A 24,014-nucleotide genomic window follows, 5' to 3' on the forward strand; every position below is an offset into this window, starting at 1 on the left:
TCCTGTCGGGCCAGGTCCATAGTCCTTCAGGTCATCTGGGGTGCAGTCTGTGCCACAGGCACCAGAGAAGGACCATCGTTCGACCTCTGATGACAAGTCGGACCCCGAGGAAGGGACCTCGGTGGGGCCTCTTGTCAGAGGGAAGTGATACCACTACCCACCGTACCCTTCCAGTCCTCCTCCTCTTCCCCAGACGAGGCAGTCACCCAGGGACACTCACCCACAAAGCAAAAGGGGATCTGAGACCCATACTAGACCTGCATCATATCTCAAGAGGCTGAAATTTTGCATGGTCTCCCTTGCCTCCATCATTCTCTCCCTGGATCCAGGAGACTGGTATGCCACCTTTGACCTAAAGGACACATACTTCCCCAGCCACAGGCGTTTCCTCCATTTCACAGTAGCTGGCTCCCACTACCAGTTTGCAGCGCTCTTCTTTGGTCTTTCCTCAGCCCTGAGGGTGTTTACAAAATGAACAGTGGTGGTGGTGGCGGCACACCTGAGGCACAAAGGGGTCCAAATATTCCATTGCCTGGACAACTGGCTAATCAGGGACAGATCCAGGGCCCAGGTCCAAAAACAGTATAGATCTGACATGCGCCACCTGCTGCCAGGTGGGCCTGCTAATAAACTAATGGAAGCCTACATTAACTCTGGTGCAGTGGATAGAGTTCATCGGGGCAGTCCTGGACGCTTTCCAAACCAGAGCTTTCCTACCCCAGCCACGCTTCGAGGAGATGTCCGCCATCATCGTTCGCCAGGCACTGTCTGCAGCTGTTAGACCATATGGTGGCCTGCACTTACCTAACGAGGCTGGCTCGCCTAAGACTCAGACCACTTCAGTCGTGGATGGCCTCAGTTTATGCCCCAAATAGACATTCCCTGGACTGGGTGGTCACAGTGCCCCCACAGATCTTAGCTACGCTAGACTGGTGGCGGATGCCTCGGATTTTGGGTGGGGGGCCCATATCAGCACCAACCTCGGCACACAGGGGGTCTGGTCGAGGGAGGAGAGGTGCATGCATATCAATGAGAGAGAGTTATGGGCTACTTGACTAGCATGTGGAGTGTTCCTCCACTTTATTGCGGGCAAAGTGGTGCAGGTACTGACAGACACTACAGTGACAATGTATTACACCAACAGCCAGGGGGGAGCTCGTTCCTCAGCCCTCTGCAGGGAAGCCATTTGTCTGTGGGACCTGGCAGTGAGGCACAATTTTCACATAATAGCCTCTCACCTCCCAGGAGAAAGGAACGACGAGGCAGACCACCTCAGGTGGTCATTTTTACCCTGCCACAACTTGTCACTGCATCTAGCTGTGGTCTCTATGATTTTCCAACAGTGGGGCTCTGAGATTAGGATGTTGACCTTGGAGCCTCCTTATACTCTGTTCTACAAAGATACGGTTCAGTTGTGGCCACACCCAGCCTTCCTGCCTAAGGTGATTTCCCAATTTCATTATAACCAAGACTTTTTCTCCCTATGTTTTTTCCCCAAACTGCATGGTTTGGAGGATGAGAGGAGGTGGCACACACTGGATGTTAGGCAGGCACTAGCATTCTACATCGAGCGCATGAAACCGTTCTGGAGATCTACACAACTCTTCATCACAGTGGCTGATCAAATGCAGGGCTTACCTGTTTCCACCCAGTGCAACTCATCATGGATAACTTCCTGCATCAAGTTCTGCTATGAACAAGTGAAGGTGCTGCTTCTGGGGATAATTACAACCTACTCAAGCTTCATCTACAGTCTTCCTAGCAAGAGTGCCTGTGCAAGACATCTGCAGGGCTGCCACCTGGTCACCTGTACACACCTTCACGTCCCACTATGCTATCGTACAGCAGATGTGGGCTTTGGCAGAGCACTGCTACAGGCAGCTCATCTGTAACTCCAGGCCACTTCCAAGGTATTGCTTGCGAGTCACCTACAATGGAATTGACATGAGCAAGCACTCGAGGAAGAAAAGATGGTTACTTACCTTGTAACTGTTGTTTTTCGAAATGTGTTGCTCATGTCCATTCCATGACCCACCCCCCGTCCCCGCTACCGGAGTTGGGGGCAAGAAGAAACTGAGGGGGCATAGGGCCGGCAGCACCTCATATACCGCAGCATGTGCGCGGGGCTCCAGAGCCAGGCCTACAGGTACTACTAAAGGGAAAAAGAGTTCCAGTAACCATGAACAGAGGTGTGCACACACCTACAATGGAATGGACATGAGCAACACATCTTGAAGAAAAACAGTTACAAAGTAAGTAACCGTCTTTCACGTTAACTTAAATCTTGGATTTTTGAAGGAGCCAAAAGCCAGATTTTCAAAGACATTTAGATGCCTAAAGATGTAGATGGACACATAGCTGCCTAGACACTTCTGTAAATCCCACTAACTTACATTGATTTCAGTGGATAATCACACTAGGGTCTGTCTGTCTCTCTAGGCCCCTATATACCTTTACAAATTTTCCCCCAGGTGCCCAACTTGTATTGAATTCTAATGGATCTGAATGCCCCTTTTCTTTAGATTGCTTTGAAATTCCTACCTAAAAAACATAAATAATTCAAAACAACAAGATATATTGTTCATTCCCTGCCATTTTCATTTGCATATGACAGAGTTCCTTACTTTTTTGGGGTCTGATTCTGTTCCTTTTGAGGTCAATGGCATAATTCCCATTGAATTCAATAGAAAACATCACTGATCCCATTAATATGATTAATTCCACACATCTGTTAAAGAGAGAGAAGGATATTTTGTATTCTTCTAGGGAGCTTTCTGCATTACTTACCTTTATATTATTCGATGTTAGACATCAGGAAAGCTTGTGATGTCAAATGTTACCTTGTAAACTATATGACAAATGGCATTCAGCTCTGGCATAAATTATTTCCACTGACATCAATAGTTTAGCCCATTTATGTCAGGGCTAAATTTGGCCCATTAGCTTGTTACTGAATCATTTTGCAGTATACATGAATATATAGAATAATTTCCTTTCATTATCATGATTAGGTGCATTCTTATTTGTATTTAGTGCTGTGCAATTTACATGCAAGAAGAAATAATATGTTCTTAATGAAATTCCAGATTTCAACAGGGAAGTTGAATTATCTTTCCGAACACAACAGCAAAACCCAAAATATCATCCTGCACCCAGGTAGGAATATAGGAATCACATGGGCTAGTACTAGATTCTGCAGAGAAAGTTAAAAACCCTGCACATGGAAAACTGTGCAGTCCCATACTATGAAGGCATGATTTTTTTCTAATACCATTCAGTAATTATGTTATATCCTGAAGCATGACAGATGGTCATTGTAATTTTCATTCAAGCTATTATAACTGCAGATACTCTTCCTATTTATAGTCTTACTACATTGAGTTCCTCAGTAATAGTCTATAGCAGTGAGTTCCATAGATTACATAAAGAAGTGTTTTCTTCTATATATGCTTTGTATTTTGTTTCCTGTTCCTTTCATTAGGTGCTCCCTTGTTTTTCTTATTAATAAGGAACATCTTATTAAGTTTTTCTAGACCATTCACTGTTATATAGGTCTGTCATAATTTTTCTGTCTTTTCTCCATTTTAACCCCCCTTTTCACTCTCTCTCTTTCAATGTCATTCACACCCCCTTCCTAAATTATTTTTTAAACAAAAAGACAGGGTAAGGAAATTTGAAGTATATAATGATTTAACTTTTGTCCTTTGAAAGATACCATACTAGCATTTTGTAGTGACAGACTGTTAATGGTTGGCAAAACGGATCCTATTTTTCTTTTCAGCTACTTGAGAAGGAAGGTATTTCACAGTGTGAGTAAGTGTGGCAGAAAATGGCCCTTAATTGTTTGTGACTAGATTCTTGGTTTGTGAATTAGTGGTCCTGTAACATGCAATTATGCAGTCAAAGTCCTTTCAAACTAAAGAATGTAAAAGACATATGATCCAATGCCAACTGAAGTCAATAAAAAGATTCCTATTGCCACGAGAATCAGCCCATAGATTTCCCAGATACTAGCAAAGAGCAAGCTTTATTTAATTAAGGAGTCTTCCAAGCACTGAATACACATGGACAAGAAACTCAAAACACATTAATATTTTATTTAAATAGCATTATTTGAGATTTATGGCTAAAATTCAAGTTACAAAGGAGTAAAACCAGTCCCGGGGAAACCTTAATCAGTGCAGAAATGTTGGTTTAAGGAAACTTTCCTGTTAAGAGAGACACAAAGAGTAGTTCTGTAAAGTAGAATCATGCAAAGGTAAGTGAATCCATAATGTTTTCCCCCTATATTACAGAAGTAATATCCTTCAGTAATGTCACTGAGGTTGTTTACATTAGGATTGAATTTGGGACAGTGACTTTACCTGCCAACATTTCAAGCTTAACATGATTTCTGAAAAATCAAGCTGTGGCTTTCTTTTTATTTGATATATAGTCATCCTTTGTGACTTGTGTGAATCCAAGTAAAACTTGATTTAAGTTTGAATTACCTCAAATCCAAAATGCAACTCAAACTCAGAGCAAAACTCAGGGGATATGAATCCATAAGAAGCAAAAACTGATGGGACAGTTTTATGAACCCCTGCAATGTGAGATAAGCAACTATCACATATAAAGAGGAGAGCAACAAAAAGGACAAAAGGTCTAGAAAACATGACCTATGAGGAAAGATTGAAAAATGGTTTTGTTTAGTCTGGAGAAGAGAAGACTGCGGAGGTACATAAGTCTTCAAATACATAAAAAGTTGTAAAGAAGAGAGTGATAAATTGCTCTCATATATTGAGGACAGGACAAGAAGTAAAGGGCTTAAATTGCAGCAAGGGATATTTAGGTTATACATAAGGAAAAACTTCCTAAACTATAAGGCGTAACTAGCAAGATTGTGGAATCTCTATCATTAGAGGTTTTTAAGAACAGGTTAGACAAACAGTTGTCAGGAATGGTCTAGTTATTATATAAGTCCTGCCTCAGGGCAGGAGACTGGACTAGATAACCTATTGAGGTCCCTTCCAGTCTTACACTTCTAGGATTCTATTACTGTAGTTCCTATGCACCAACCTTTAACACTATTCCCTTTGTGGTCATTAGAGCCCAAGCATAGAAATTTTTTCATGTTACATTCATCCCACATTTTTCTTGTCTTCATTCTTAATTTTTAATAGATGATTCTGATCCAAATTCATCCCTGATGGAACTCAATGGAGTTTAGATTTTTCCATATTTTTCTCTGCATATATGCAATATCATAATCAATAACAGATCCAGTATTTGCATTTATGTAACATTATTTTCATTATTTACTACTTTCTTCTAGACTTCCTTGTATGCGGAGTATTAAAGGTTTTCAAGGTGCGGGTAAGAATCCTTTACAAGATTCCATACAAAAAACCCCTATAAAACAGGAATGGATAAGTCCTAGTGTCACAAGTACGTATCTGTGCAAATACTTCTATGATGAACTAGAAAATATTAGTTAAAAATAATACAGCTACAGTGTGTGCCTGCGTGTTTGTTTGAGTTACTTGCTATGGAGTTGGATCAAAAAGGGTTGTTGAAGTAAAACAGTGATACAGATAAGAGTTCTTGGGGAAACACTGGGAAGCTGTTTATTGGGGAATGCTCCCTACATAGCTCCATCCAGTTTAAGAATATTTTACTCTTTCTCAGACTAAGCTCAGGACAGAGGAGATACTAATTTATTACAGGGCTCTGGGACTACAAAAAGGAGAGGGTGGGGATAAGCTAACTGAGGCTGCCCAAGGAGTGTCAGTGAGAGATGGCAGTCACACAAGGCAACACACAAAGTCAGAGGGAGCATGCAGAGAGTAGTACAATCTGCTCCTCCCAGCCACAGAGAGGAATTAGTTGGGCTGAGAGGAACTTACAGAAGCTTTTAAGGAAAGATTAAGGTGTAGGTAAGGGGAAATATGCATATAGGACTCTGTTATTGTAACCCTTTGCACTGCATGCTATAAACCTTTGTATGAAAGAATAAATAATGCTTTGTTTTGAAGAAGCTGTTTTTGAGTCACTTATCAGCCACTGACACAGGCTCCCAGAGGAAAAAGCCAAATTCAGCTGTGCCTGTCAAGCTAACATGGCTGGGGAACAGGGAAGCTATAGCCCAGAGATCCAGTCTAAGTAGATGAACTGCATGGTTCAACTCAGAATGAGGTGCAGGAAGTCAGGCATGTCACCTGAGGGTACACACAAGAGGGACAAAGAGTGGTCTAAGGTGTGTCTGGCACAGTAACCATGACAGCTTTGTTCAATTCTACTAATTTGATCTGCATCTTTCTGGTTCTGATTACCAGTATTCAAGAGCAGTCTCCCCAGAGTCATATAGAGAAAAATACTCATCTCTCCAATCAGAAAATGAGGCTTCAGTATATGCTGCTATAAGCATTGGCCTTTTTACTGCCAAATCACATTGCAAACATATCAAATCTGCTGTCCTTTATCACTCCTGAGTAATCTGGTCTTCATTTTACCCAAAACAATTTTTAGTTGACAAAAAATTTATTTGGCTCATTCCTAGTTATTGGTTATACAAATTGCTGTTTACAGTAATGTTCCCATAACACCACACGAGCTCATAAATAAAAGAAAACAAAAACAAAACCCTCCACTAACCAAATTTAACACAGGAAAGAAGAAAGAGACAGAGATTTTGTTTTCTTTTAACCTTAGGGAAGCAATCAGATATTATGGCGATAGGAGCCATATAGTTATCTAATTAGGTATCAAGATAGAATGTGAGCAGGGTTATTGTTAGTTATTACTTGCTTCTCCAGTGTTAGTTATGAAAGAATGGGACATCTACTATATAAGCAGAAGATTTTACTATCAGTTTGTAATTAGTGGAATGTAGACAGTGTTTCAAGCATAAACACTCACTGAAGGGAATATCTCCTTGTATAGGTTGATGTATGAACAGTCTGTGTTAACGAATAAGAACTAGAACATATAGTACTTATAAATATAAATATAAATAAAGTATCTTTGATTTTTTTTTCTTTTCATTGCATTAATGCTCCAGCCAACCTTTACCCAGCTCCCAAAACCTTTATCATCTCCTTTGACTACTTTTGCAAATGCATTTATGTATTGCCAACACAAAAATCTGAGCCGCACTGAATTTAAGGGCTGTATAAGATAAAGTTACTATAAACACCATCAGGAAAAAATGCAATGATTTCATGTATTTTTATTAGACCTGGGATCAAATATTCAGAAGTGCTAAGTGACTTAAGCTCCTAAGTCCCATATTTAACAGACCAAAGGGCCAGGTTTTTAAAGTTTTTAGGTATCTAAAGATGCAGACAGGCACCTACGGGGATTTTCAAAGCCTCCCAAATGACTAATTCCCATTGATTTCACTAGGTACCTGAATACCTTTAAAAATCTGGACCCTAGTGGGATTTTCAAAAGCTCCCAAGTAGGTTAGGCATCTAATTCCCACGGAAAATGTCATTTTGGTTGAAATTTTCTGAGTGTTAATTAAAAAAAAAAGGGAACTTTTTTCAAGGAATTTGGGGGACATTTTCAGTGAAAAACAAGATTTTCTTGTGGGAAATAAAAATTAAACTAAAATGTTTTTTAAAATAATTATTTTAAATACCAGCTCTAATTTTTATATTTAAATCAATCAAAATCTCCATTTTAAAAAAAAATTTACTCAAGGCTTGAACAAAATTTCGAGGCGGCTGCACCACAGTTCTACACAAAGCAGGGACCGTTACATTGAATTTATGCCCAACTTGCTGTAAAGCATATGAAATCTTGCTTATATGGCTGCCTTTCCACCCTCTTCCCTTCCCTTTTCCCTCCCTCTCCCCTCTCCTCCCCCTTCCCCCCACCCCCTCGAAAGCAGCAACTAGTTCTGTATCTACAATCAACTGTGGATGCAAATAACAGAACTTTGGTATCTAGTGACCTGATTTGCATCTGCAAACTGGATATGTACACATAACCACAATTTGACACACAAAATTGATTGCAGACACAAAATAAGAGCCAGGGTTCCAGATCCTTTAAACTTTGGTTCACAGCCTTCATTTAGGAACTGATCCAACACCCAATGAAGACAATAGGAGACTTCTGACTCACTTCAATAGGCATTGTTTAATGTCTTTAAAAATAAATTTAATACTGTTAGAAACCAGAATGCAGTACACATGTGCACAAAATATGCATTAATTTTAAACACATGAAAACTATTACTTTTCTGTCAAATAACTTGTTTTCAAGATTGGGAATCTTCATTATTCCAGAATGCACTATGGTCATAACAATAAAACTGATAGTGCAAGAAAGACAGATAAAACATAATGAAATACAGTTTGGATAAACAGAGCAGGCCCATGTGATAGACCCTAGCAAGAAAAGATAGAAGACCTAGATAATCACATTTTTCTTTTCCTGTCTTATAATAATTTATTGTACTCTTTTCTCCATGGCATTTTTCAAAACAAACAAAATATTCTGTTATGTAAGTGACATGCTCATGACATGCTTTTAAATATTGTTAAAATAACCCAGTTTTATTCCAGTATTGTTTATACATTAACTGCTGTCTGACTAGCAAGAATTAGAAATGTATGACTGCTTTCAAACCTTCCACCTGTGCAACAAGTAGCAGATATCACTTCTCTGAACACACACTACAGGACCTGAGCCAAAGCTCAAAGACTTCAGTGGGCAGACCCATATTCAGTAGAGAAACAGAGCTTCTGAACGTTTAGAGATTCCGTGGATGGGTGGACAGAAGTGGCATCCCCAAACAGTGGGATTGTAAGTGGTTCTAATGTACCCCGGACCAAGCACTGCTAAGGCTACAAACATAGATCCATGGAAGTCAAACGATATAAAATATGGTAGAAGGTTTTGTTACCCTTATAGCACACAGATAACCATAAAGCACTGTTTTGACCATGGGGCCCTTAAAAATTCTGTTGTAAATAAATATTATATATTTAATATTTGCAAGTGACTTTCATTGTGCATGAGCCTCAAGTGAACTAAAGGAATCCTTGGAAAATCTGGAATGAAGAAGCGAATGAAATCTGAAATCAGTGGAGTTATACCATATGAACCAGATCAGAATCAGGCCCCTTTATTTTAAAATGTTACCATCACAAAACTATATTTTCAAGTAATAAACACTACACTTTAAAGCAATAAGGCACCTTTGCTGGCAAAGTGAGGTAAGGTTGAAGTGCAGAATGATGTAATTTTTCTCCCATTAATTTATGTTTATAGGGTCCAGATTAAACATACAAAACTGTTCAATTGAGAGGTCACCATCTCCAGTAAAGCACAATCCTTCAGAACGTAGATCAGAACATGTATATGTAAATCTGCAAACACAGCATCTTACCAAGCCTGTTGAAAAGGTAAACAACCCTCTGATACATCAAAAAGTCAATTTCTTACCAAAGGGATGTATTAGTAGTAGTAATATTTCTTGTTTGTATTACAATGGTGCCCCACTTATGGACCATGATTTTATCCCTTTATATTCTGCATGTGTACACAATGACATATTCACAACAATTATATACTAACTCTATCTAGGAACCTAAGAGGCCTGGAAACTGTGAATGCTTAGTGTAATGCTGCCTGCAGGGACTCATGACCATGAATACCAACCTCAGAGCAGACTGTTAAGAATCAGGGCACAAACCACAAATTGGTTTTGAATTCTATATTAAGATTTCACCAAGCAATAATCAAGTGTAAACTCCTCAGGTACTATAACAGCCTAAACAGAGTCCTAGTCCCAAAGGACCAGACACTTACCCCAGGTCAGTTGCACCTTATATCTGGCACCGAAGACAACGCTTGTAGCCAATCCTATAATAAACTGTATAAAAATTAAATAGTAAAAGGAAATGAGAGCTATTTACAAGGTTAACGCAGATAGATATGCGAGTTATAATCTTATGCTTAAGTTTCAAAAGGTAATGGAAGCATATATAATAAGCAAGCTCCATATCAGGGGTTTTCAGCCTCTCTCTTCCTGAGACCCCTACAACACGCTATAAAAACGCCACAGCCCACCTGTGCCACAACTGATTTTCTGCATATCCAGTAGATTAAAAGCTGTATTAAATTGATAGTTATACACTTAAACACACCCAGATATATAATATAAAAAAACAAAAGGATAAGTACAAAAATAAAAAAACTGAATATTATTTTTGTTTTACTTACTCATTGTAAGCCCAGAGGGGGTTGGGCTTTGGCCCAGGTGCAAGACTCAGGCTTCAGCCTGAGGTTTATGCCTAGAAAACCTTGCACCCAGAGTCCACGTAGCACTGACATACAGTTTCTTCTTGTTAGGGGTTTTTAATCTTCTTTCGCCCTTGTGTTCTGAGCTGCAAACTCAGTTGATGGGAAGTAACCATTTATATGACATCTTCACAGAGGAGACGGCAGAGTAACAAAGTCCTTTATTCTCTTTAATGTTCCACAATAGTCGGTTGGGTGTTAATGGATCTTTCCTGTTGGGCAGGATATAACACCTTTTGCTGAAAATCAGCACTTCACACTAGTTAATGTCTCTCTCCTGTCTGGTGATTTACACAGTCACAGAAGTTCTCAATACAACCATTCAAATATTATCTTACAATATGGGATACAAGTGTTATAAGTGAGATTACTCCATGCAGCAACTCACAAGCATTCAATAGTCTAAACACATCCTTATAATTCTACTACTTATTTTAACAATACTAACACAGGTGAACCAGACTAATTCCAGCTACATATTTGTCAGTGTTTAATTGAGATGCAGGACTTTGGTACCTGGCCTGCCAGTGATACAATTAATACCTCTGAAAAATCAGAGGTATTATGGATTTATTGCCTAACTTTAAGCACAGATTTTTTTTAAATGTTTCCCTTAATGTAACTATACTTACCTTGGTAATTATTTTGGTCACAGCTTGTGTCATGAACACAATTCTCCTTTAAATGCAAACTGTATCTAATTAGTATATTTTCACTGGCTTTTGCTTCTGCAAACTGTACTTCATTTCTATATATGAAGTATAATATCTCACATTTCAGGATTTAAATAAATATGACTGGTATATTGGAGAATTTGATCGTCAGAAAGCAGAGGAAGCTTTGATACAGGAGAACACGGTGAGTATCACTAATCTTTAAAGCAATAGGTTTAACTTTTGGAGAAAGGTTTTATTATGCAGCATTCTAGTTTGGTACAGAATATATGAACAGGGTTGGCAACATTTCTTTCAAAATCACTTCTGGCTTGTTTTTCATTGTTGAGTTTTGCAGCTGTTAATTATGTTTATTTCAGAAGGTATAATTTACACACTAATCAGTCAAAGAAACGTATATGGCCAAATTCTTTGTTGATTTACAACCCAGGCAATATTAATGGGAGGCACACTGTTCCCTCAGGGCAGCATTGGGTCTATTTTTGTCTTTTTTTTTTTTTTTTTTTTTTTTTTTTTTTTTAAAGGTATGGATAGTCCTAAAAATACACACACATCTTGCAGTTTTGTAGTACATTAATGTGCTTAAATGCTTTGCTGGATCAGGACTAAAGAAAGACTAATGCCATAATGCACTGCCATATTTTCCCCTGAATTAAATATGCTTATTTTAGCAACATTATTTATTTCTAGGCAACCCAACATTTTCCTTTAAATATAACAGTATAACAGTAACAGAGTGTGCTGCTCCCAGGGCAAGCTTTATGGGCCTTGGTCAGGAAGGGACCCCAATTTTGAGAGATGGCCCTAGTTAATTTGTATCACACAGGAGGCTCCTGCCTATTGGTAGCTCCTCAGAGGAGGCACTTCTTACACTTTTTGACAGACTAAGGACCAAGAATCAGAATTAGCAATGTGGAAGGGCAGGGGAGAGAAGCTAAGAAAGAGGATGTAAGCTGGTGGACTCAATCACCAGCATAGGAAAAATAATCAGCAATGCTCCATTCACACCCATTGTCTCAGGGCTCTGTTCATTGGTCAACAAAGGAAATATGAAGTGACAACATAAAGTAACAGCCCCAGTCTCAGACCAGATTGTGGGCCCTACTGGCCTTCAGCAACTTTTTGGCCAGAACCTCCACTCAGCCTATGTAGGTCCACCTTGCAGTCTACTGCATTTCCAGGAGAATCTTCTCTCCACCGTCTCATGGTCCCAGGCTACCTCATGGAGCTCAGGACCTCCTTTATATCCCTTAGCTGGAAGTCATCAGACCCAATCCCCTGATGCTGCCTAGCTGGGTTGGATGATTCCCAGTATCTGACTTCCTGACTCCTTGCTAGAACAGGGCTGTCTGCTCCCCAGCCTTCATGGCCCATAAAAGGTCAGACCATCCTGTTACCCAGGACCCAATCCCAAGAGCAAAGAGTAATAATTTCTTTAGTGAAATTCTTTGCTGTTAGGTTTGAGTCCCCTATCATTAGCTTGGTTGCTCTCCTCCTCCCTCTCCTGCCTCTGCATAGTCTTAAAATATGCACCATAAAGTCAACATTGTGCAAGATTCCTCAAATAGTAAATGTCGCCCAATCCTACCTTACATGATCCCTACTGCTAGAAGCGCTCTTAAACCAAGTCAAAACATACCAGATGGTGGTGTGGTTTTGTGAGAAAATAAACACTAAATTAATCATAACCTGCAACCAAAAGCAGGAACTGAAATCATTGCTGTAAAACTGAAAGGCAAAGGCACTAGTACTGCATTGCACACATCTCTGTATGTGGATATACTATACTTAAAGCAGTCCTTCTAGAAATAAATACAGTTGTACTCCAAAAAAAAACAAAAAAAAGAGTACTGTTGCCAAAATATTATTCATATAGTGTCTCAGGACTGTGTATTTGTGGAAGGAGTTAAAGGGTTAATCTCAGCAGGAAGTTTAAAATTGCCAGAGTCTTGCAAGACATTATGCATTGCCATATTTCCTGTTGGCTGTCCCAGATTCTCCAGCAGACAAAGATATGGAGACCAAAAATACAACTAGGCCTTGCATGAACAAGAAAGAAAACAGAAATAAGGAAACAGAGGTTACCAATGGACAAAGCATGGCCTTGTCAATAACAGGTAGTTAGTAAATAAATAGTGTAAAAAAAATAAAATAATGTGTGATAAGTTTGCAGTTTGCTTTACTAGCATATTTTATAATTTGTGGACAGTTTAGAATTTATGTAATGCACACACATTACTCTATGTATAAAATCAAAATTATTATGTGCTTTTGGAATTGTAGTAAACCCCTATAACCACCCTCACTGAATTTGAGCTTCATCACCTCAGTGTAGTGTTGTTCTATGCCAATTTAAAAAAAAACAAACAAACCCACAACAGAACACCTAAGTGACAAACCCAGATTCAAGCTCATTTCTTGAGAACAAACTGGAAAAGATCTCAGAGAAATGTCCCAACACCACCATCACAATCCCTTGAATTGTGTATTAACTACTTATGCTAAACAATCTGTTCCCCTTTGTAGTTAGCTGTGACATTCTGAGTTAGTTTCCCAGTCCTGAAGAAGAACGCTTGGTAACTTTGAAAGTTTCTCTCTCACCGACAGAAGTTGGTCCAATAAAAGATATTGCCTCAACACCTTCTTTCTCCGACATGGCTAGATTACAGCAGCATCAGTACTGTGCTACTGCTTGGTAAATAAATAAGTTATCCTGAAACCAGCCGCATTCATCATTTCAATATTGCGGACAGAGTTCCTGTTAAATAGGTAAACAAAGGAATCTGCAATATTATTTCTGGTCATTTTATGTATAATATTTTCAAACCAAGGTAAGTGGGAGACATGGTTTCCCAGAGGGCTCAACTTTTCCCCAAAGAATGCTCATTCAGCATGAAGCAATTTGCAAGAGCTGAGGGCCCCCTGCATTGGAATATTTGAAAGTACTAAAATTGTACTGGCTATGTTTACAATGGCTGGTTTGGAAAGCAAGAGGGAGATGTTTTGTTTTGTTTTGTTTTTTTAGTACAAGACAGTGGTATAAAGGAAAAGCAGCTAACAAAAGCATGCTATTTGTCACAACTTGACTGCAGAAGATATCTCACCAGAACATGGTTTTCCAGTACTATAAATTGGATCACAGCCAAAACCTACCTTGGTACTAGGGAGGGATAACTTCAGCAAGGAGTGGCTGCAGTTGTGGATTGTATTTATGGGGATGTGTTTCAGACTTCAAAATAAGGACATTATTCAGAGCTGAGAGCGTGCCCCTGCTATCATGAGAGGGAAAGGCACACCCACCCTCCTTTCAGGTATTTGAAAGTTAATAGGAGTTGGGAATGTAACTCCCTTAGACAACTGTGAAAATCCCACCCAATGTTCATCCCAAAACATTATGACTTCACCACAAGAAGAGAATCCTCTTTTGTCTTTTAATGTTCTCATGGTGAGGGCGAAATAAAAATTCCATTAATGTCGAAATATATTGAAATATATTTTGATAATATTCCCCTTCAATAATAAAACAACTCTCTTAAAACCCATATTGATGGGGTTTCGCTCTCTCAGGTTAACTTGGCCAGAGAAAAAGCATTTAATCTTGCATTATAGAAATCAAGAAGAATTTTGTTATTGATTTCAATAGGTGCAGAATCAGACCCATAAAAGCTAACATCATTTCTTGAACAGGAAAAATGAAGCTCAGGATACATAGCACATTTAACTGTTATGTAGTTTGCCTGGTACTAAGCTATTCCTGAAATATCTTATTAAAGCTATTATCTTAATTATCAAGCAAGCAGTGTCTCAAAACAACTTGTGTGATGTCTAGACTTATCACAGTATCTACTTAGCAACATATTGTACTTTCTTACTGTACTTTCAGTGTTGCCCTCACACTCTGAGAAGGTAAAAAACATTATACACACAAAATAGGCTACAGATAATCCACATCCGAGACTGTAATGCTCAGTACAACAAATAAAACACGTTGAACAGCAGTTCTTCGAGTTGTGTCCCTGTGGATGCTGCACCCTATGTGTTCGGCTTGTCCTCATGTCCTGGATTGGAGATTTCCATCAGCAGTGCCCATCTGGGTTGCACATGCACAGCCCTGTCTCTTGAGCTACCCGACCCAACCCCCTCGGTTCCTTCTCAACCGTCCACAGTCCGAGACGGAGCCTGCAGCAGTTGCAATTTCAGCTCATCTTAATTACTTAGACAGTGTATGTATAGCATTAGTTTTAGTCAGCAGTTAATTTCCTTACCCAGTTTAGACTTCTTTTCTTTAAAAAAAATTTTTTTTTTAATTTATTTCCCTTACCCTCATAGAGTAGAATAGTTCTTTCCTTCAGGGAACTGACCATTATGGTTTACTGACCAGGCTTCAAGAGATGTATGTCCTGTAGGAATGCCATCCCAGCATTGGATGGACACTCTCCATGTGTCCAATGCCTGAGAAATGGACACAACCCAAAAGTGCACCCATTGTAAAAACTTGAAGGCTAAAGCCAGAAGAGACAGGAATCTCTGACTTAAATGGATTCTAATGGACAAGTCGTTGAGACCCACCTTTGATCCTGGCCAGGTAACTTAACCTCAACCGGCTGAAAAGTCATCACAGAAAAGAGCTTTAACTCCTCCTCAGAGCCCACCCAAAAAAAAGAGTTCACCAGCTAGGTCAACAGTGCCTAGATTGAGCACCTATGAGGCACCAGGTTCTTCTGGTACCGTCCGATCAACGGCACTGAAGAACACAATGTTATGGTGTAGAGTCGAAGGTCAAGACCATAAAGATCTCCTCCATTATGGCACTGATGAAATAACCAGCACCACCAGTGGCTAAGGCACCGATCCCAGAGATGGCACCAATTCTGAGGGCGGCACCAGCTCAAAGGACGGCACCAACCCCAAGTTTAGCACTGAAAGCAACGGAACTGACCACTACATTGGCACTGTTTCCATCAATGGTACCAATCATAACCATGGTGCAGAGTGAAACCACGGAAACGACATTGGTAACTGGAAAAAAACAAGACTAAGCTATGCTATTGCCACCAGGGAACTACATGAGTGACTTTTACACCTCAGTCACTACTGCTTAGCACAAACACCTCACGACCCCACATAACTACAGACAAAGCCCTTTCTCCAGTATCATTCTCTAGCAAAGAGGATGATGAAGAGGAAGGAGTCTTTTCATCCCAATACTCCTCACCTCACAGACCAGCTCCCAGCTCTCCAGAACATAGAGCATGTACCAGGTACCACAGACAATCATGGAATGGACCACCAGCGTTTGGACCACTCATGCTGTACCCTATGCAATGGCCCAATTGGAACACAAGGGGTTACAGCAAACCTCCCACCTCTCGTAGAGATAGAACCAGATCCCCATCTCACTCTGCCCCACCTATGTTGGAGCCACTTCTCCATTTCCTCTGAAATTTTGGGGACACAATAGAGTAGGAGACATCACCGGCCATTCATAACCCTTCGTCATCATCTGACGAAGTGATAATACCACCTCCGCCTACGACGGTGGATGATTTCAAACAGTTTCGGTAGCGATTCAAGAGAGTGGCACAAGACCTCGAAATACCACTCGAGGAAGTCTCAGAAACGCACCACAAGGTCCTAAGAATTCTGCACACCACTGCTTTGTCAAAAACGATGGAGCCCGCCAACAACATCTGGCAATCTCCATGATCCCACCAAAAAATATTACATTCCTTCAAAGGTAATGGAGTTTCTTTTTACTCACCCTCCTCCTAACTCCTTCGTTATAGAGGCGGCTTACCAACAGGATAAACACTCTCAATACAAGTCTGCGCCCCAAGACAAGGAATGGAAAAGAATGGACTTGTTTGATCACAAAGTATATTCATCAGCCATGCTGCAATTACATGTAGCCAATTAGGCCACTCAGATTACAACCATAACAATTACATGAGAATAAAGGACTTTATTGATGTAATCCCAGAAGAGAGGCGAGAGCAATTCAGGTCACTTGTCAATGAAGGCCAGCTCATTGCTAGGACTACCCTACAGCCTTCCCTCAATTTCGCTGACACAGCAGTGAGAACAACAGCTACGGCGGTCGTAATGCATAGGGCTTCGTGGCTCTAATCAGCAGCCTTACTGAGGGACTTGCAGTCAACTGCAGAAGACCTCCCCTTCAATAAGACCAAGTTGTTCACCGCAAAGACCGATGAGTTTGTACACACCATGAAAGACTCACAGGCCACATTATGCACACTTGGCATATACACCCCTGCAACAAGGAGAAGACAATTTAGATATTAGCCATACCAGCACAGATACCATCAATACACTCACCATCAAAGACAATATGATACACAACATGAGAGAGAGATATCACAAAGGAAATGACAAAAACCAACAACCACCATCAACATCACAACCATCATCCTCCAAGCAACAATTTTGAAAGTTTGGTTAAGGGTCTGAACAGCCTCACCCACCACCCAATGCTATCATCATCTATCATTCAATTCAGTCATCGTCTACGCCCTTTCCAACACATCTGGGCATCCACTACATCAGAGATCATACAACCAGGATACTCCATACCCTTCACTTCCATCCCCACTACCCAACCCCTTTCCTCATTCACCCATCCCATGAGTATCTGTTACAACAAGAAGTAAACCATCTCTTACGTCTAGGTGCCGTAGAACATGTATCACAACAATACAGACGGAAGGGTTTCTACTCCCAATACTTCCTGACCCAGAAGGAAAACAGAGGATGGAGACCCATTTTGGACCTCAGCAGACTGAACAAGTTTGTAGAAGTATAAAGATTCAGGATAGTCATATTATCCACCATAATACCAGCACTAGAAGGGGGGGATTGGTTTTCAGCCTTCGACCTGCAAGATGCCTATTTCCAGGTCATTATACACCCAGCACACAGACTGTTTCTCAGATTTGTGCTGGGAGACAATCACGACCAGTACAAAGTACTGCCCTTTGGTCTTTCTACTGAACCAAGGGTCTTATCATAATTGCTCGCCAGGGTGGCAGCACACCTATGCAGGCAGGCCATAATATCATTCCCGTATTTAGACAACTGCTTGATAAAGCACACAGTCAAATACAAGCCATACAAGCCAGCCAACAAACAAGATCACTGTTCCAGGAATTAGGACTCGTGATAAACAATCAAAAATCCATCTTGAATCCAGTATAACAACTAGAATTTATAGGAGCACACTTGGATTCACTATCAGTCAGGGCATCACTACCGAAAAACAGGTTCCTAGCCATAACAAACCTAATGGCACTAATAAGAAACAGCCCGACCTTAACCGCTTGCACATGACTCCAGCTACTAGGGCACATGGCAGCCACTACTTTCATAGTGCAACATATGCGCTTACACATGCGCTGCCTACAGGCGTGGCTGACAACTTTCTACAAGCCACACAAGCATGAACTAAACAAGATACTTGCGATCCCCAACAGAGTCAAAACCTGCCTACTATGGTGGACAAAACCCACTAACATCATGACAGGGATTCCGTTTTCACTCTCAGTTATAATCTCTACAGGCTCATCCCTAATAGGATGGGGAGCACACCTATTAACCATATCATACAGGGCAAATGGTCAATGACCGAAATACGCCCACAAATTTGCTAGAGTTCCGAGCGGTATGCAACGCATGCTCCAACTTACTCCCCTTTATGAAGAACAAAACTATAAAGATCATGGCAGAACATCGCATGCATGTTCTATATAAACCAACAGATGAGCACGATCCCACTCCCTCTGCACCAAAGCAATGGTATGATGGAACTGATGCATCCATCACAACATCAATATATCAGCCGCATACTTACCGGGATGTCAGAATACAACTGCAAATATTCACAACAGACAATTCGGACAAAAGCGCGAGTGGGAACTGAATGACACAATTCTGCAAAATATTTTTCAACAATGGGATCACCCAACCATCAACCTCTTTGCGACACCACAGAATCGCAAATGTCCCCACTTCTGCTCGAGAGCAGGTCTAGGGAACCGATCGATGGGAGACACCTTCCTCCTCAACTGTAATGTAGACCTCCTGTACATATTCCCACCCATCTCAATGATACTCAAAGTCATCCACAAAATACACACAGGCAAAAGTAATAATGATAGCTTCCACATTGCCTCTACATGTGGGTGAAATTGGGGTACTAATTGCCTAACCACCAGACACAGTTTTTCCACAAAGACAAAGTTACTCTAAGACCCCATCCAAAATTTCTACCAAAAATTAATTCAGCTTTTCATATAAACCAACCAATTCACTTAACACATTCTGCCCAAAACCACTCAGTAATGCATAAAATGCAACATTGCACACCCACTGGATGTCAGATGTGCAACACCCTTTTATCTAGACAGAACAAAACTTTTCAGAAAGGCCTCAAAACTCTTCATGTCAGAATGATCAAAATGGTAAGCCATTTCTACTCAGAGATTGTCAAAATGGATATCATGTTATATCCATTCAAGCTACAGTTTAAAAAATGCATAAGCCCCACAAGGGATTAAAACACATTCTACCAGGGCAATATCCACATCCATAGCATTCCTCAATAACGTTCCCATACTAGATATATGCAGAGCAGGTACTTGGGTCTCGACACATATGTTCATGAAATATTACATCGTTGATCAGGCGTCCAGATCTGATGCCTCAATAGGCTTGACAGTATTGTCATGTATTAACCCTACCAACTCTGAAGTCTCTCCATCCAGTGAGGGCCACTGCACTAGTCACGTAGAGTGGAGCAGCCACAGGGGGACACATCTCAAAGAGCCTCAATTATTGTACAAGGTGGGTAAACTATTAGCGTGGCTAAAACGAATTACAGGAATGTTCAGATCCTAATAAAGCTTGGTCCTGCCATAAGTGCAGGGGACTGAACTAGATGACCTCTCGAGGTCCCTTCCAGTCCTATGATTCTATTATTCTAATTAGACACATGGCTAATTAAATGCAAAATCGAGTAAATATCTTAATATCTTTATTGTACTGTTATATCAAGGTATCACCCAAAATGTGACAGGCACTTCCCAATCACAGAAGGAAGCGTCCCTGCCCTGAAGACCAGACAATCTGAGGCCATTATCTTGCAAATGCTTAGGCTTATGAGTCACTTTATGCATGTTAGCAACCCTATTGAATTCATTGGAACTGCTAAAGGCCCTAATCCTGCAAACACTTAAGCACAAGCTTAAATTTATGTGCATGAATAGTCCCATTAACACAAACGGGGCTACTCAAGTGTGCAATGTTATGTGTAAGGAGGACTGAGGCCTACACAATTTTCTTACTGTGTAATTCTATAAGTATTAAGTCTGATAGATAGCACTGAATTTTTCATATCTTTAAAATGTGCAAATACAGTAATATGATGTAAAAAAAATCACAAATTTTAAAGTATTCTTCCTTCTAGAGATCCATAAAACTAAATCAAATTAAATTAAGAGGTTCAATACAACATACAGAATTTATGGTGGTGTCAGATTCCATTACAGATAGTCCATGTCATTACTTTACTATACATCCAGGTTTAATTAAGGTGCACGAACCAAAACTTTATTTTTAGATGCAATAACTTGGGTATCACACTCCCACTATCTCCATCTTCTTTTTACTCTTCTTTCTTTGCATACAATATTTTCTCCTTATCAATTTTTCCAGAATTGTAATCTGAAAAAGATACTTCCATATTAGAAAATTTTATAATACTGCAATATACATCACCCTAGACTTTTCACTATTGTATATATACAGTAAGTATACTATTAAATTTAATTAATGAATTACATATAACTTAATAAAACATCATCTATGTTATATTGTCAGAAGACACCTTGTTTACAAATATAGTATGCTACAAAATCTATTTTGATAATAATATTCTGTTATATAGTTCACACATTAACTAATCCTGTGAAATTTACCCAAAACTCCTAGGCTGCAACAATAGGCTTTATGTAAACATTACTGGAATTTACAGGTATAACTAATGTTATAATTTGTCATGCAGGATGAGACATTCTTGGTCAGAGATTGTTCAACAAAATCAAGTGCTGAACCGTATGTTTTGGTCATATATTATGGAAAGAAGGTATACAATATTAAAATACGCTTTCTGGAAGACAGCCAGATGTATGCATTGGGAACAGGACTCAGAGGAGATGATGTGAGTGAAACACCATCTGATAGTTTTCTTTATTGTTTATCAGTTGCACTTAACAGCTCTAAATACTATAGGGGATAAATTATACAATAACTTGCATAAAGAAGCCTAACTTGTTTCACTTCAAATCTTTTCATTTCAAATAATTGTTAGCATTTCAAGCAGTTACTAGGTCACAGGAATAATTTAAAGGCCTAATCTTACATGCACAAATTCCCATTTATAATCAGCAGGAATTTTGCCTGAGTAAAAATAGTTCTGCCTGTATAGTTGTGCGCATATGGTTCCAAATGACATCTACAATTTTTAAAAAATATTTTTATTATTTCAGTATTTACTTTATGCATTTGACAGCACTTTTGAGGTTTGAGTTCCAATGGCAAATTCCCTTCAGTGAGCTCAGGTTTAGCACTGAGGGAGGAACCCCAACTCAGACACAATGAGCTAGACTTGGAAGTAGGAGGGTAGAACAACTTAAGAACCACAGGGTATATTCCAGTTGGCACTCAGATTTTAATGGACTATCCACACCAAGAATGTAGATGTTTCATCTCTCAGATTCAAAGGGCTCATCACCAAGGTGTTGCTGGAGCCCACTTGTCTTGGTTCTGAGGCACTCTAAAGTGCTGACTCTTTCAGATCTGAGTCTCTAAATCTTTTCCTGAGATTCCAGTATGATCCAGGGAATGGTGGAAATATATTCAAGCTTGTATGATTCTTCAACTGTTGAGACTTCCTAGAATCTCTTGGAACCAAGGACTCCTTGTATATGGCTTCTGATTTGTCTCTGCTCTCATAAGGGAGAAGGGCCTGGCCTTCACTTGGCACTGTGGCTAGACTTTGCCAAGTTTTCAAAGACTCTTCTATCAAAAAAAAAAAAAAAAAAAAAAAAAAAGCACACACATTCACTCGTGAGCACTGAGGTAAAAATCAGTAAACTGAGCATCATGGTTTTGGGTGACCCTCTTCCAGGCAACACCAGCAGCAGGAGTGGAGGCTGGTGAATGACATCTTGACTTTTGCAAGATGCATATACAAGATTTCTTTTTTAATGGATTCAGCCAAAATAAAAAGGCTTCCAAACAGAAGACAACTCTCAGAAAAAATGGAATGAAACTGGCAGTACAGAGCACTACTACACAATTGCACACAGTGCTACCAAGTTTTGGACATTTTAGCACATGTAACAGTTCAGACAATTGGACAAGAAAAGACTTACATGGTCTTACAAATGCAAACAACTTTGAGAAAAAAATCTTACAATGATTTGAAAGAAGTGGGAAGATAGATATACCAACCTTGTTATCTCAGTTGATGGAAGGACCCAAAAGTCAGAATTTATAAGCAGGTTCTAATCTGTGCACAGCGAGCACATGCATACGCACACCTTAGATTATGGATCTGCACTCAAAATACTCTGATTACCATACTGTTCCATTTTCAAAAATGAGCATATTAATAACCTCTCTCTCAATTCTTATCACCATAGTGTATAAGACTGGTTGGTTTTAACAGAGTAAATCTATAATGATGAGAAATGTTTTCAATCCTCCATTCTTTTAATGTTGGCTGTATACATTTTCTTTTTGAACTTAAAGAAAAATAACTTTCCCCAGAAACCAACCATGAAGATTGATTGAAGTCTCCGATTAAACAGAGTTTCTCTGCACTATCGGGAATCCCCAGAGAATAGAGACTCCCAAGAGAATCATTTCTTTCTATCACATCAGCACCTGACGGGGGAGAGGAGGTGGGGGGGTGGAAGGGGGACTGATGCACTGGAGTAGGGGCTGTAGGTACAGTGAAGGATCAGAAGCACCATGTACTCATCAGCAGAGCTGCATCAGCATTTCAGATGTAGTAAGCAGGATTCCAAAGCTGCTCTTCCTTGTTTATTCTTCTCTTCTCACTTTGTCTCAAAGGGATTAAAACAATTTATAAGGCTTCTTCAACAATTAGAATAAAATTGCAGTCTGCAATTTCCTTCTGCTCGTTAAATGCTTTTCAAAATGTGTCGTTATTCCTATTTTCTCTAGGAAAGCCCTTTGTTATACCACACTATGAGGTATTTAGTATACATTAATACATTAAGAGTATGTGAAGTCCATCTTCGCATCTGGGAGACAGGGGGGGGAAAAAAAAAAAAAAAAAAAAAGATGCAGACCTAGTATTCAAGATCTGTACTTTGCCATCCTCTCTCCAATTTCTCATCTTCACTTCTTTAAAATATAAGTCTCTTCTGATGAAAATTTTCTGCAGCATGCTTTCACTTTTGGATTAATTTTACCTTTTTCTAAAAAACAATGTAATCTAGCATTTTCCATCCCAACTACTGGTTTTGATCTTTCATGCACATTGTTAGTTGTTAATGCATGTAGGTTTTATCATGTATGTTCTTTTTCATACTTTTCCTTGAGAAGTTTTCTGAGAAGTAATCGATTCCAGTTAAGCATCTATCCAAGGACAGCATTAGGCTCTGTGTGTCTTTATGAAAAAGAAGTGTACGGACTAGAGTTTGCATTTATGCTAGAAAACGGTTACCTATTAGTATCATGGTGACCAACAGCATGTGTCTAAAACCTCATGCAGTTAAATTAGTATAAAGCCATAATGCAATGAATACAAGCAAAAAAGAAAAAGCAATTTAAAATCGTAATTTCGTTGGTGCTTTTTGCTGCCAAGTAAGCCACAGTTGTACACATTTACATACATATTTTATATGTTAAATTTGAGCTCACTGAGGGTCTGATCATACTATGAGCTAAGCATCTTTTGGGAGTTACTAAGGACTTTCAAATCTCATTAAAGATAATGAGGGT

At 39.6% G+C, this 24,014-nt stretch overlaps 1 protein-coding gene across 1 annotated transcript in view; it reads left to right on the plus strand.

Annotated features, from left to right (window-relative positions):
* CLNK (cytokine dependent hematopoietic cell linker) overlaps positions 1-24,014 on the plus strand; it is a 42,248-nt gene that overhangs the window by 17,459 nt on the left and 775 nt on the right. Inside the window, exons 7-11 of the mRNA XM_067530336.1 lie at positions 3,087-3,156; positions 5,315-5,355; positions 9,262-9,395; positions 11,074-11,151; positions 21,043-21,198. Coding sequence (XP_067386437.1) covers positions 3,087-3,156; positions 5,315-5,355; positions 9,262-9,395; positions 11,074-11,151; positions 21,043-21,198 — 479 coding nt within the window. The remainder of the gene's footprint in view (positions 1-3,086; positions 3,157-5,314; positions 5,356-9,261; positions 9,396-11,073; positions 11,152-21,042; positions 21,199-24,014) is intronic.

The sequence above is a fragment of the Emydura macquarii genome, unplaced genomic scaffold (assembly GCF_026122565.2).
Source record: "Emydura macquarii macquarii isolate MOO-44397 ecotype Brisbane River unplaced genomic scaffold, CSIRO-AGI_Emac_v2 contig_3062, whole genome shotgun sequence".
NCBI classification, from domain to species: Eukaryota; Metazoa; Chordata; order Testudines; family Chelidae; genus Emydura; species Emydura macquarii.